Source organism: Vigna angularis, chromosome 6 (assembly GCF_016808095.1).
Source record: "Vigna angularis cultivar LongXiaoDou No.4 chromosome 6, ASM1680809v1, whole genome shotgun sequence".
Classification (NCBI taxonomy): Eukaryota; Viridiplantae; Streptophyta; class Magnoliopsida; order Fabales; family Fabaceae; genus Vigna; species Vigna angularis.
The window spans coordinates 33438507-33454809 of record NC_068975.1 but is presented as its reverse complement, the minus strand read 5'-3'; the positions used below and the strand labels follow the sequence as shown (position 1 = coordinate 33454809).

Genomic DNA, 16303 nt, shown 5'->3' with positions numbered 1-16303 from the left:
TTTGTCAATTCTTTAACAAGGGTATATAGGTTAGCGTTTGTTCAAAATGTTTTCATTTTTAAAAAATGTTTACTATTTTGGGACATTGGGATAGGTGGGCAGAACTGGCCGACTCAATTGAACACACAGATTATAAAATTTAGAACCCATATGTATCCGAACCCAACCAAAATGCGTTTTTCAAACGTACAAAAAAGATGTATTTATGGAAGGGAAAGTAGCATTCTGCCATTTATCACCCTGTTTTCGCTTCTGCAATTGACAGAAAAATAATAATTGAAACCCACTTCACTTGGAACCTTGGTCCAAAGTTGTGCTCCTCGTTACCAAATCCAAGCTATCCTTCCTCTTCCTGAAAAAGAAATTCTCAGAAGATGTTCAGCTATGAATCTTTTCAAGTTCTCTCTCTCTCTCTCTCTCTCTCTCTCTCTCTCTCTCTTTTTGTGTGTGAAATATGTAGGATCTAAAAACTGAGACTTGCTACTGACTCTAGTTTACTTTCTCAAAACATGCTATATTCTAAACATGCGGAGGGTTAGTTACACAGATTTTGCCCATGGAAAGAAGATACCCGGATTGATATCTATTTTTCTTCGGTTTTTTCAAGGTGGTTCTTGTTTTTTTTTATCTAATAAGTTTTAATTTTTGTTAATTTTATTTAATTAATTTTTTTAATGTAGTTTAGATAGTTAACTGCATGTGAACAATAAATATATGTTATGTGTCGGTGATTTTTTTTATCTTTTTTTCAATTCAGTTTTTATATCTATTATTTTTGTTTAATTTAGTCTCATTTTTTTTAAAAATAGGACAATTTTATTATTTTCTAAATTGAAACTAAATTTATTTTTTATATTAATATTTTTATTAAAATTGACATTTTTATTAGCTAGTATTTTTGGAATTACTTTTAAACCAATTTTAATAATTATATTTTAGTAATAAAGTTAGAGTTGTTTTTTGGGTACATATTGCACAATTTGTATTTTGTTTACATGGGATTAAAACTATAAATATTTCTTTTGTTAACTAATGTGATTTGTGATGTACTTTAGGTAATGTGAAATTATTCTTTCTACATTTTTAATTAGTAAGAATTAAAAAAAGATTGGTCATCGATTGTGAATATTGTATAATATTTCTCCTGCTAAAGTTCTTAACTGAATTTTAATTTTGGGTTTTATTTTTTGTTTTTGGTGGTTAATAAATTTACATTTTGTTTTTTATTCTCAATAATTTTTTTTCTCATTTTGGTTTTCATAATTTATTTTATTATTTATTGACATCTTTTAAGTGATTATGTGAATGACATTAATTGTGTCTTTGATTGTGGTTGCAAACTTTTTAACGTGTTTAATTGAACACACACACACACATATATATATATATATATATATATATATATATATATATATATATATATATATATATATATTTATTTATTTATTTAAATTTTCGTATAAGTGATCAAACATAATGGATAAAAATAATACATGTAAGTTTTTGACCTTTTAAAAAGTAAAAATAAATGTATTTCTTTTAATATTTTTGAAATTATTTTTAATACATCTATCGCTTCAAACTTTATTTTTAATATTTTTAAATTAATTCTAACGTTAAAATATAATTACTAGAATTGATTTAAAAATAATTTCATAAATAATAGCTACTAAAAATGTCAATTTTAAAAAAATATCAATATAATATTTATATAAAAATTAAATCTAGTATTTTAAAAAAAAACTAAATTGTTCTATTTTAAAAAATGGTTAAATATGTATTTGGTCCCTCAAACGTTTTTTGGTTTAATCCATCTTTTTCAAAGTTTGTTTCATTTTCATCATTCTCTTTAATAAAACTATAATTTTTAATAAAACTATAATTTTTGTCCTCTCCATTACTAAGGACGTTAATTCTTTCTGATGTGACAAGATGTGACTAACAATTTGTCACGTGTAAGACCAATTCTAGTTTTGTTTCTAACTATAATTAAAATCAAAAGAAAAATTATTAAATTATAGGATGAAAACTGAAATCACTTTTCTCTTCGTTGATGAGTTCATCTTCCGGACACACTCTTTTCTTCTCCATCTTCAACCAGCCATGACCAATTAATGTCCCAGACCAATTTCAAGTTACCATCCAAAACCCAGACTATTCCAACATTTTCCATTACTATGCATCAGAAAACAATCATACCAAAACATTTCGGACCAAACTATCAATACTAGTTAAAGATACACCAGTTATAACCTTCTATAACACCTCACAGTGCACAAAATTTCCACTTTTAAATGTATAAATCCAATACAAAAACATGTATCATATCATTCTCATCTTTTTCCTAACCTCAATATTGTTATTGAAGTACTAACTGTTTTCATTTTATAAAAACTCATTCAACAAACCATCAATCTGTTCACAATTAGAACAAAGGCGAAACTATTATCCAATCAATTAACTCATCAAGATAAAATAACCCCCCAAATATGGACACTTTGCTCTTCTGCTTTACCCTTTCCACCAAGTTTCGCAACTTCACACGTTTTGCATTCCATTCGAATAATTTTCAAACCCTAGAATTAATTCCCCAACCTTGGATTCTTCTTCTCCTTTACTCCTTTGAAACCCCAACTTCCTTTCCTTTAATCACCCTTTTCGTTACTCTTCGGAACAATAACGGTTGTCGATCTCCCTCGCATAAGTGATTCCCTTACTCTAGGATTTTGGTAGTCTTCTCCGGAGGCACCGCCTTCAACAGCGTCATCGAAGAGCTCGAGAATTTTACTAACCGCGTTGCTCACGTTCTTCCTGTTTCTGACGATGGTGAAAATACTGCAGAGATTGTTCGTGTTCTCGGTACAACGTTTTGTTAATTAATAATTATAACTGGAGAAGGGGGAAGAAATATGGAATGCCCTCCACCCCAATTTTTGGGGGAATAGGTTTAGGGAAGGGAGGAAGGAAAGATAGAGGAAAGTATATAATAAATATTACAATTTGAGTTGAAGATAGACGACAGTAAAAATGAGGTGAAAAGGAGATGGAATCATAGTTAGAAGAAAGTGAGTGTAATAGTTGGAGATGGACCTCGTGTTGGCCATGACTGGTTGAAGATGAAGAAAACAAGAGTGCCTCCAAATGATGAATTCATGAACTAAATAGAAAAGGATTTCATTTTTGACCCTATAATTTAATAATTTTTCTTTTAATTTTAATTATAGTAAAAAACAAAATTAAAATTGGTCTTTACACGTGACAAACCGTTAGTCAGATGAGAAAATTAACATTGTTGGTAACGAAGGATTAAAAATTTAAGTTTCATTATGAAAATGATGAAAATGAACCAAATTTTAAAAAATAATTAAATAAATTTTTTTAAGAAAATAATTAAATAAAAAAAACGTTTAATAATTAAGAGACTAAATATATATTTAATTCTTTAATTAATTTTAACGTTAAAATATAATTACTATAATTGATTTAAAAATAATTTCATAAATAATAGCTACTAAAAATGTCAATTTTAAAAAAATATCAATATAATATTTATATAAAAATTAAATCTAGTATTTGAAAAAAAACTAAATTATTCTGTTTAAAAAAATTTAAGAATGAATTGAACAAAAATAATAAAAATATAAAATCTGAATTGAAAAAAAAATTAAAAAAAATAATATTTTTTTAGATAATAAATATTTTAAAAAAATATATATATAGCAAAAAACTACATCTGACACTATTCACTTGTGTCATTATTTATTTAAACAACAATAAAAAAACCTTAATTGAATAAAAAAAAATTAAGATTTAACTAAAAAAATTAGAATCACATTCAAAAACTGTTATTTAAGTCTTGTTATAAAGTTAAGCAAAAACTAAAAGTTTAATGTGAGAAAACTCATTTAATAATAAAAAGACCAAAACACCCTCCATTTTCATAACCCGTTACGTTAAAGAAAACCCGCAAAACCAGGTGAGAGCTGTCAGCTATGGATTACCAAATGCTGGCCGTTTTTTCCTGAACTTCCATAACATTCCTTCAGCATTTTTATATAAAAAAATTATCATTTTATCCTTTTCAGATTTAGATAGTGTAATCTGAAAATAAAAAAGATACTTTCAGACTAGACTGTACAATCTAAACATAATTATTTTTCTTAAAAATGTCAAAAGTAATTCTAAAAATCGTTTTGGATTATATAACACAAAAGCCAAAGTAATTTTCAAATTGTGTAGTCTGAAATTCAAATGATTTCTAAATTATATAAACGTTTTAGATTCTGTGATTTAGAAGTTATTTTTTATTTCTTGCACCATTCAAAAAATGACAAAATGATAACTTTATTTAAACGAAGGTGCAAGAAGAAATTTATGGAGGTGCAAAAAGAAACTGTACGAAATACAGTGTGCAGTTTGGATGGGATTGTTTGAATTTTAGCCCGAAGCCTTCCGAAACTACCCACGAGCCGGCCTTCGTATGAAAGCTCTTATCTAAACCAGTTGAGATCTGAATTTAAAAATAAACGGAGTGCTAATTTAGTTCTTGAGGTTTTCATCACCTACCATTATGATCATTAACGAATAAAAAAATTGTCTTTTATATCATTAGAAAGGAAGTTTAGTTATTAAATATACTACTATAATCACTAGTCAATTAGGTTCTTAAAAATAGCATTAATGATTAATTTCGCCGCTACTATTATGGGAAAAGCAAATTTAATTCGACTTCTGTCCTTGAGAGAAGAGTGTTGTTTTGATTTTCTGACACTAGGAAATTTTGTATGGTTATGAATATTTAAATAAGGATCAAGTTAACTAACACTTATTAAGGTGGTTGAAAACTAAATCTGTTTCATTGTAGCGTCAAGGATTATAGGGTCTGGTGCTGCGCTGTCAATTTTGGTGGCATAATTGATTGTTTTTAAAACATCAAACGTTTGAATTTAGCTGTATAATTTGTTTCTGTTCCTTAATTTGGCCCTACGACCCTCCTGTAAACTAAAGATGAAGGACAGTATACAGTTTCTCTGTCAATATCAAAGATTATATTATTTTGTCTACATTCATACTCAAGTTGAAACTATTTTAAATGACTTTTACTATTTTTCACATTTGAAACATGTATATCCAAAGCTCCAAACTAAATCAAACTCGTTATCAAAGCTTTTTGACCTTTGATGTAAAACTTGTATAAAAAAAATTGGACGCAAATGTTGAAAGTAGGCTTGTGAAAGTTTACAAAGAGACCAAGTCTGGCATCAATACAACTTATGCATGAACTTCTTCAACCTTTCCAGAAGTTATTTGTGAATTAGGTTTATGAAAAAAATAAATGAATAATTTAGTTATGGAATTTTGAAGTCAATAATATAGTGATGATTGAATGGATGAGTTATTAGGGTTTATTATGATTATTTGACATCAGCAGCTAGCCATCCTAATCAGTGACAACTATGATCCATTTGGCAAGTAAGCGTCATTTAGTCAAAGGGATGTTCAAGTTCCCTAATCATAATCAACTTTTGCAATTCAATTCTCACTCTTAATATAACTTAACAGCAAGTTGTTAAACCTTATCCATCTATCTTAAAAAACCACCATAATTTATACCCTAAGTAATGTCATTTTTGGGTATTTTCGCTGCCTACTTATGAAAACGAGAGACTAATCAAACACAAACCAACCACATATAACGAAATTATTAATCACAAACCAACCACAACAATGAAACCGGGAGATGGCTCAAACTGCAATCATAGGAACTTAAAAATCCTCATCCAATGCCACCCATCCACGTGTCCCTTTTCAACACTAAGCAAAAGCAACATGTTCATTCCGCGTGTTCCTTCAACTGTCGGCAAGCTTAGCTGTCACTGCACACTAGCTAACTCACTCCTACACGTGGCATGCCTCTCATTGGTCCAACATTCTTCCTCATACCCCGCATCACCACCATAATTTCCCTCCACACTCTAGTCTCGTCTCTTCCAATTTTTATGACTCAAGTTTTATATTTTCTAAAATCTAATATACGATCACAAGAAAATATTATTCATAATACTCTTTTTAAATCTACCTTATCTTCATAATTTTTTAATTACAAGTTAATTATGTATTTTACTTTTAGATTTTTCAGAAGTAGAGAACCGTGTCATCCAAGTGATATTAACGTGTACATCATCGTCGATTGTTCATGTCAGATATAAGCGTCTTGTTCTGTTAGCAACATTATGATAATTAAATGTATGATAAACTGACTTAATTTATAAAGATAGGAAGATAAACGTGTAATTAATTTTCCTTTTAAAACTGCGGAGACCAAAGGTTAATTAAATCTAAATATTTAAAAAATAGTATATTATAACAATGCTAACATTGATTTCTTGGTAGTATATAAGTATTAATTTTTTTTTAAATTTTTTTTACAATAAAGTAATAATAACGCTCTCAGTTAAATAGCATTAGTGAGAAATGACGCAATATTTTGTGTTTACCCACTCCTCGACTGATACCATATAAAATCTCCGCAGCAGCAAACGTTGCAACCTATTTTGTGTGTCGGCAAAGATTACACAGTTTTTTCAAATACAGCTCGTCACGCGTTAGATATTTTCCCTAGAAAAAAAACTCACCACCACTGTATTTCATTTTCCCGGGAAAACTGAGTTCAAAATGATAAGGAAGAAACCGAGCGCCAGAGAGAATTCGTCGTCGTCGACAGTGGGAGAAGAAGAGACGGAGTGGGAAATGAGACCTGGAGGAATGTTGGTGCAGAAAAGGACTGTGCAAACGGATGCTCCAGCACGCAATTTGCGCCTTCGAATCGCCTACGGTGCTCTCCGTTACGAGATCTCCGTCAGTTCGCTGGCCACTTTCGGTAAGACAAGTTCTGGATCTAAACTTCCATTGTTAATTTTATTCTGCTCTGCCTAGTCAATGAGAAAAATGCTACTGCGAAGAGTAATGTTGTTGAAATTGAGTTAGGTGGCTGTTTCAATGCAGAATTGTGAATCCATCGGTGCTGATGCTACGTGCCCACGTATCATGGCACTGTCTGCTAGTTTTTTTGCTCAATTTTCTTTGAAAATTATAATTAAGATATAGAATGAAGAGTTTAGTCTTTGTGTATTATCAAATTTTTATGTTGGGAATAAGCAAAAAACGATGTTAATATAATTTTCAAGTAGTTTGATTGTCTTGTAAGAATAAGGTAAAAATAATATTACTTAACGCAGAAGAATCAAAGTAACATTAAATAATTAAATTTAAAGATTTAATTAGAATAAGTATACATTGTCATTCATGTTTTTAATTGCGTGGATTTGTGTAAAAGATTTTAAGAACAGATGAGTGTTTTGCCTTTATAATATAATTAATACAACCATTATTTATTCCTTTCATCTTAAAAACAATATTTGAGCATAATTTTAATAAATTATTAGTTCAGAAAATGCAAACCAAAACTAAAGAGGATGATAATATTGGATGTGTGGGAGGAAACATGTGGAGATGGGTCTGATTTGATGATAATTGAATTGTTAAAGGAAAAGTTGGTAGTGGAATTGGGAGGAGGGTATAGTGTGAAAATGATGTGACATGAAATGAAATGACAGGGGAAGTGAAGAAGGTGCTGAGTGGGGAAACGGGGTTACAGGTGGATGAACAGAGAGTGGTGTACAGAGGCAAAGAGCGACAAAACGGAGAGTATTTGGACGCGTGCGGAGTGAAAGACAGATCAAAAGTGGTGTTGATCCAAGACCCTTCCAGCATCGAACGACGCTTCATCCAGATGCGTATCAACGCTAAGATCCAAAACGCACATCGCGCAATCAACACTGTTGCACTCCACCTTGATCAGCTTGCAGACCAGGTATCTGCATCATTTTCACATCCTACCAATTCAATGTTTTGAATAAATTCACAACAGTTCAATGTATATTTACTGTAAAAATATTAAAGTAAATGGTTGTATTCTTTTACCGTGTATGCATGTCGGTGGTTATTCTTTTCCGTCCACTGTGGATGAGAAGGAAAAAGGGAGAGATGAAAAAACAAATAGAAAAATATAGTAGCAAATGAATGAAAAATTTGGAAATCGAGGTTAGTTAAAAAATCTTGTCATAGAAAAATGAGAATTTTTTTGAAAAGTTTAAGAAGACACACAAAACTTAATTTATGTTACTAAGTATAGTATAGAATAGAAGGATTTTGTTTAAAAGTAAAAACACATGATCATCTGTTTATTTTATTTTTTAAAATAAAATCTTCATTTTCTTATAGTTTTTTCTTTTTCAACAAATAATCTATATTGCTATTCATTTATCATCCGATTTTTCTCCTTCTTTTCTTTTATTTTTGTTCTCTGTCAATGATTAAGGTAGAATTGACGGTGGGTCAATGAGTGTATTGCATGACAGTTTTCCTTGGTAGCCGGTGGGTTATTGTCATAAGTAGTGAGTGATACATTGTTTTTGCTCAGAAAAAAAGATGAAATTGTCTTTGTCACAACAGCTGTAACTGGAATGACCTGGGTCTGTATTTCAGTATACTGTGGGAAATGCACAAACATACAAACCCCATAAGTAATAATAATAGTAACCTAACCTCTTAGCTCTGTGCTACATGGACCAAGTCTATATAACAATTTGAGTGAATATGACATCATATTGCGTCGTTATGTTATTCGGCGCTGAAACTTCGTTCTTTTTTATAAATGTATTTCAATGATAATTAGATAAGGGTCGAGCCAAACATGACTGGTTGATTTTTTTGGATATGCGTATGTGTTATTTAGAGAATGAGCTGTTAAGGTTATAATCATGAACATTTTAGACATACACTCTTTATCTCAATTAACTTCATCAATGTTTATATGATATAACCTTCAACGTAATAGTAAACTCAAGCAACCATCAGCTTCAACAATACTATTCCTTTCACTCCCTAAGTTTGAATCCGTATCTGAAACATATATTGCTTGATATAAGTAGTAAGCACCATGTACATATAAGTGCTACCCGATTTTTTGTCCGAACATAACATACAACATACATTTTCTTTCCAATGCAGGTATCTGCCATTGAAAAGTCTATTTCCAACGGAGTCAAAGTACCGGAAGTTCAAATTACAACACTAATCGAGATGCTTATGAGACAAGCAATCAAATTAGAAAGCATTACTGCAGAAGGCGATGCTTCTGCACAGAAACATTTGCAGGTATTTTCAATATAGTTCCAATTTCTCTCACCTATACTTGTTTTGGTGTTTGTTTGGTTTCATTTGAATGGTAATTCGTCTAAATATCATGGTATGGTCATGTGGGTGAAAAACATCTTTTAAATAACATAATCATTTCTTTAATCTTGTCATAAAATTATAAAGACAAAACTTACATGCAGCATCATGGTTGCTATTATGTTGTTTTCTGATCATATTTACAATCTTATCTTGATAATATGCATTTTATTTAATACATTGTATATTATAACCAACGTGAAATTAAACATATGATTAAAGAGCATTAACACTTCCTATAATACTTTAGGTAAGTAAAGCAAAAAATTAAGGAAAAGTTGGTTTGTTTATTTAGAGTACCTTTACCAGGGAAAATATTGTTAGACGGGAAATCTACAGTGTTTGGACTATGCAAAAGTTGAATTGGTAAGTCACAGAGAATAATCTACTATTTGCTTTTTCAGGGAAAGAGAGTGCAAAAATGTGTAGAAACCCTGGATGAACTTAAGGTATCTAATGCCAGAATAAAGCCTGTTGTTGTCACAACCAAGTGGGAGACCTTTGATCATATTCCATCCTCCACCACTTGGGAAATATTCGATTGAGTTTGCTCCATTTTTTTCTTCTTTTCCCCTTCTTTATTCCATTTTCTTCCTCTTTGTCTATACGTACAAACTTCTTGTTTCGGAACTCTGTCAATAAGTCTTGCTGTCACACTGTAATAGCTACCTAAGTTTTTGTTCAAAATGGCAATTCAAATAGAAATCGGAAATGTTAATATAACCATAATTATTATTTGATGGTCAATTTTTTAATAGTTTATTTCATGTTTGTATTTGCCATTCCATGCAATTTATCACTAACCACTTTGATTAACAGTTTAAATATATTAATTGTTTATATTTTGGACACTATTATATGCATGGGGGTTCTCTATTTTGACTAAGGGTGCTGGTGCGTTAGTTTTTCATGTTTGATTTATGTGTTAAACTAGAACTTAGTGTGTTGTCATAAACTACACTCCTTTGTGCTGTTATAGTTTAGATAGAAGAAATAGGTTGTCCATTTTATAAAATATTTTATAATTTTTTTTCTGGTGAAACTTATACTTGTTACTTCTACTGCAATATAGCTTGTAAGCCATGTTAAAACAATGATTAAGCCCCTTATATACAGAAGTGACTAAAATTTAAAAAATGGTTCTAGAAATGGAGAGCGAAACAAAAATAAATGTGACAATAATTAAGGTGTTGGAAAGTTAGGGAAAAAAAATCAGAGGAGTGAAGAAATTTTGAAAAAATGGGGCAAAAGCTCTGATTCTTAACAAAAACATTCTGGACGCGCAAGACAGAAAGAGAATATCAGAGGGTGGTACAGGACAGTTTTATTGTAATTTTTTTTTAAAAAAATAATATGATTTTTTAATGTTCATGCATTTGTTTTTTTAATTTTCCAAAAACTTAAGAATAAAATGAAATCAGACGCAATTTTAATTCACTTCCCCTAAAAATAACTGACTTTTTTTTTTCAAAAAGGAAAATGATTTCAAATAAAGATGTATTAACTTCTCATTCTTGGAATGTTGAAAAAAAATTTGATTGCATTTAATATAAAAATTATTATTTTTATCCTTGAGAAAAACAAGGTTTTTGAATCTACTAGTTTTTATTCGTATTTTCAAGTTGTGATACATTTTTTTTTCTCATTTGAACGGAAAACAAATTGAAAATTTTAGAGAATAATTTATTTTTATATAAAATTTAAAATTCTGTACGACAAATTATATTATATAAATAAAAAAATTTAAAGAAATATTAAATTCTAAAAAATTTATAATAATTTATAATTTTAAGTTATATCCAAAAATGATAAATTAAACTTGGTTATACTTTTATTATCCCTTAAACTTATTTATTTTTGTTCATTGTTTTTCTCTGACACCATTTTATTTATTTTGGATCAATTTTAGTATAGACTTTGATAGGAAAATTTTGGGGTTTGATTATTTTCTCTTGTTTGTTGGAAGTTTGTCAAAAAAAGTATAATATTCAAATCTTATAAGGAATCAAAACATCACAGCTTATTAAATTTTCAATTAACACGTTATCTTGTGAAAACAAATCAGGTCATCCACCTTATTTGCTTTTGACCCTTCTTCTAAAAGGAGCCAAACCATATAGATATTATTATCATTTGTTTGAGTTTGAAACATTTTTTCACAATTTTATTTTTAAAAAATTTCTCGATCAAGAATTAACTTTCAAAATTACTTTTTCATCTTTACAAAGGTTATGAACTGAGTTAATTGAGATAAATACCATTAAAATCAATCACTGCATAAAAAAATATTCCTGTTAAACTCAAAAGACACCCGACAAATAAATATATTAAAATTGTAATCTTTGTCTGAGCTGATTTCAGTTGAATATTTTAGTCAAAATCTAAGAAGAGGACATAACATAAGCAATGAAGCAAATATAAAACATGCCTCTCAATTTTGAAGCCTAGCTTCCAATTTTTCAAAATCTTCTGTTTCAAATTTCTTCTCATTTAGTTTCATTTTCCTTTTATTTTAATTTGTCTTGAAAAACTTTGATGATAATAGCCACCTTATCTCTTTGTAAAGCACTTTTAAATGAATACATTTTTTTTTTTTATAAAATTGTGAGAATATTATTTTCTTCAAAGTGTTTTAAATGTTTACATTATGTATTACTAAGCTAATATCTCCACTCTGAACCCATACTTTAATTAAGTACTCATACTAACTGTCTCCTAGTCTAATATTTTCTCCATTCAACTAGTCTGTGACCCGGATCTTCTGTTAGTTTTTTATTTAAAAATTCATAAGATAAAAAATTTTATTTTATACAAATTTATAAGTATCCAGAACCATAATGAATTCAAATATTTCTGCTGTGTATAGTGTGATCAGCATTCATACAAAATTGGAATAAAACTCAAAGCGGTGCACTTCTTAATCTTTTAATCCCCTACAAGTTCTGATCATTTATCTTAACGTGGCTTAAATATTAATCTCCATGTTCGTCTTTAATTCACCATAGGTAATATATAACAACTTGTCAGACTTACATAGAGATAAAAACGAGTGACAGAAGAAACAGTCCCAGTTCCGACTAAGATGCACAATAGACTAATCCTCATGGACCTAGCTATTACACAAATGTGTTTTACAGACTCTGCCATTCTCTTTCCAAATAACGCCTTGCAACAAATTGAACACCAGCACACCGGAATGCCAATGAAGGACACCAAAACAAACAAAAAAAACCAATACCAGGAATATAATCAACAAAATGAATTGAAACAAAAAAATACAGATTAGCCACCCAATTTCCAATACCTAAAATATAGGTTTATAAAGATTGAAATAAGCAAAAGCTATATTTAGAATATAATTGCTACAATATAAGTAAATAAATGATAAAAACACCACACAACATATCACCCAGGAATAGAATCAACACAGAAAGATCAAAACAGCAAGTAACACAAAATGAAATAAACAAAGAAACAAAATCCAAAAAGAAAAAAATTCTGCAAATGCTACTTTAATTCCATCAGGTTGTCCAACCTCTTGAGGATGATCCGATAACGGATGGAATAGAAAAATAGAATGTCTACATAGAACTCGTTAAGATAGATTCTCTAACCATGGTTTTCAGAACATATTAGAAAGTAGATTAATTTCACCTCACAAAACCGGCTTGTAAAATGAGGTTTATACCTCGTTTATATATTATATTTTGGCCTTATCTAATAGAGGTGTGACTTCCAATACACTGCTTCCAACTTAGTATATCATGCTGCTCTGTTTCTATAGAGCCTGAAAGCATTGAAGACATTAGACAGATAAAGACCAGCATTTTCCATTAAATATAAGTATTAACCATTATATTCAAATAGATCTAGTATCCTAGGATCTTTCGGATTTCTTTCTATAAACTCTCTGTGCTTCACAGCTTCGGGATACTTCTGCTGCTTAAAGAATTCATTTCCTACATAGCAGTTTCAATAATAGATAGTATATAATAAGTTAGACGGAATCGAAAGCAAGTGATTGTACTGCCCCCATTTTTCATCCCAACATTCTCTAACCTCTTCTTCAAAATATTCAACTACAACTCCACATTCTCCAACTGAACTTCAGAAAACCAAACCAAAAACACAAAAAGTTAACAACCAAAAACACAAAAAGTTAGCAACTTGAAACCCTAAAAATCACAAAAAAATAACAAAAGAACTTCACCGTAAAACCAAAAATACGAAAACAAAGGACATGAGTTAAGCACTTAACGCAAAAAAAAAAAACTTCTAAGCTACAAAGAAAATACACATGTTTACGGAAAACATTCATTCACCTCACTATCGCCAGACCCTTAAGCATTAACAGTGTCCTTTTTTCACAAATTGAATAAAAGTAAACCCAGACCTGAAGTGAAATAAAAAAATTTACCATTCACGATGAAGGGGCATAATATATAAATGTGAATAAAACAAAAAAAAACTCATTATATACCTGAAAAAAATGGAACAACACATCAGAACGAAAAAATACAACTAGAAGAAAAAGAACAATATCGAAGAAACCAAAATCACAAAATCTTGCCTTATCAGATAATAAGCCCTTTAGGAAGAAGAAGAAAAAAAATCCAGAACCAACAAAATGGAACAATCTGCCACAAAACCAAGAAGAACATTAAAAAAGAATAAAAGCTCAGAAAAAATAGAATGAAAACGGCACTACGACATTATCAAACCAAAGAACAATTAAAACCTAGATTTTAAACTATTTCAATGTAACGCACAGACCATTTAAAAATTTAAATACCAACAACTAAACCCAGAAAAACCATGGAGATGTACAATGCAGAAACCCAACAAAACTCCACACCCAAAACCATCCCTCAAGTTCTCTTCGTAGTTTCATCATACAAATATTCTCTTCTTTTTTTCTTTCTAGAATCTATCTTACATTTTAGTTGACATTAATTAATTAGCTAGTATTCAACATTGTAGCACTCTTATTAGAAGTGTTGTTCCCAGCTCTTTCCTTATATGTGTATATATCTTTTAAATAATAACACATATTCATTTGATATCTTTGTCCATGGCAAACACGCAAAAGTGAGCCCCAATTGATACCAAACCCAAATGCTCCTTCAGGATGTGATTTCGACCCTATACTTGTAAATACAATTTTAAAACAAACTAACTTCTGTGCCTTTATAAAAAAATCTATCTTTTTCATGGGAGAGAAAAGTTTTCTATGCTCTATGCACATTTGGCCAATGAAAAATTGCTTAACTTCATTGCCTAATACAACATCATCATTTTTTGCTCCAGTGGGACTGTTAAAGGAGAAGCTAAACCACATTTTGTGACACCAATTCAATTCAATATGCTATAGAGTTGGTGAGAAACATTAAAGGTTACATGGATAGTGAGAATTGGCAATGCATTGTCAACATCCATGAGAATAATGATTCGTGATTTAACCATGGAGAACTAAACCACACTCAAGAGTTCTACACAGTAATCCTTAACCAACAAGATTTGGGATGATTCGTATTGGTAATCAAAGGAACCCTGAAAAACACCCTTATATAGTCCACGTGGTCACACTGCCACATTGACATCCTTCTACATGTATCTGTGTACCTCGAGAACATGCCTCCCACGAGACGTGGGGCTTCTCTCGCGGCGCCACCACAAGAAACAAACAGTCTGCCTCAACCCCACTTCCATGTTTGCATAATTGCATTAATCATTATTAAGATGCTTATCAGCCATTGCTTGCATACTACGGTTGGATAAATGTTTGAGTGTAAATATGAGTATCAAGTTTCCCTTAATCTCTCAAGACTTTGTCTTAGATGTCCTACCAAGTTCAATTATGCTATTCACTTTCAATTCACTGACAAAGATCTTCTTTTCAGTTCACTTGTTACCAACAATTTTCTGTTAAATGTCAAATTGCGCTGTATACAACGCACTCTTTCTTGTTCCATGTGCATAAAATCCAAAATATGATCTATGTATCGTGCACATGCTTTCTTCCAAGACTCATATATACTATACCAGAAGTCCTATTCATATTTAGTTCTCATATTTTTGGGTTTTTAGCAGATTTTCTCCTCTCTTTGGCACAACCTTTGTAAAGAAGCAATTGGCTTTTTTCTATCCCCCATTATCTCTGGGGAAAGATTCTTGTGATATATTCATACGGGACCAGTACTTAGATAATGACCCTCTTCCACATGCTAAATTAACTAATGAGAGCTCTCAAAACTTTATTCTTCCTTCAAAAACCACAAGTACATTGTGCTTCATTCCTTTCCATCAACTATTTCAAAACGTCACACAAACTATAGTTACTTTTGTTACCTTGCAATGTAGACATCCTACCTTGTGGCTTAAAGACAAGAATGAATGAATGGAGAGAATACAAAGAAAAATGCTGCCAATACATGATTTTACCAGATAATTCCAAAACATTTATCAACACATTACTTCACAATATATAATCCACATGCAGTAGATTATCATCACCTAATCATATATGGGCCACAAGGCCCCTTAATCAAAGGTGAAGGTCGGTAGTAATCTGAAGCATTCATTGTCGGCCAATCCAAAACTACAACGAAAAAGAAAGGAGGTGAATTAGCACATGAAGATATCTTGATAATCAGCTACATTGATTGATAATTGAGATTTTCTGTTAGTGGGTTTTGGACAAGTATTAGTGTGTTACAACCCCCTAGAAAAAGGCTTATTGGCCCACGTGTCATATTTACATAGAATCCCCACTCATTCTATTGTCTGTCTGGTATGGTTTGTCCTTTGATATGTGAACTAAACACTAACCAATATGTTTCATCCTGAATCTATTCTTCAAAAGCAAGGCTATATTTTTATTATATAATTTCTACCCTTTTATGTAGCGATGGAGCTACCACCACATCAACCAAAACCAACCCCACGGCCACCAATACCACCACAATATATGCAGCAAGAAACACCATTGCACCTTCTTTGTATCCCC

At 30.6% G+C, this 16303-nt stretch overlaps 1 protein-coding gene and 1 long non-coding RNA gene across 2 annotated transcripts; one reads left to right on the top strand and one right to left on the bottom strand.

The window, feature by feature from the left end:
- Positions 1-6504: 6504 nt before the first annotated feature.
- LOC108342258 (BAG family molecular chaperone regulator 2) lies at positions 6505-10044 on the top strand. The gene is made up of 4 exons (XM_017580005.2): positions 6505-6880; positions 7617-7873; positions 9073-9219; positions 9702-10044. The coding sequence occupies exons 1-4, from the start codon at positions 6676-6678 to the stop codon at positions 9840-9842; spliced, it is 750 nt and encodes a 249-aa protein (XP_017435494.2). The 5' UTR covers positions 6505-6675; the 3' UTR covers positions 9843-10044.
- Positions 10045-12308: 2264 nt separating this feature from the next.
- Positions 12309-16268, bottom strand: LOC128197365 (uncharacterized). Its single transcript, XR_008249856.1, has 2 exons — positions 15811-16268; positions 12309-13934 (listed from the first exon to the last, which is right to left on the bottom strand). It is a non-coding gene; the product is annotated as an uncharacterized LOC128197365 (long non-coding RNA).
- Positions 16269-16303: the final 35 nt, after the last annotated feature.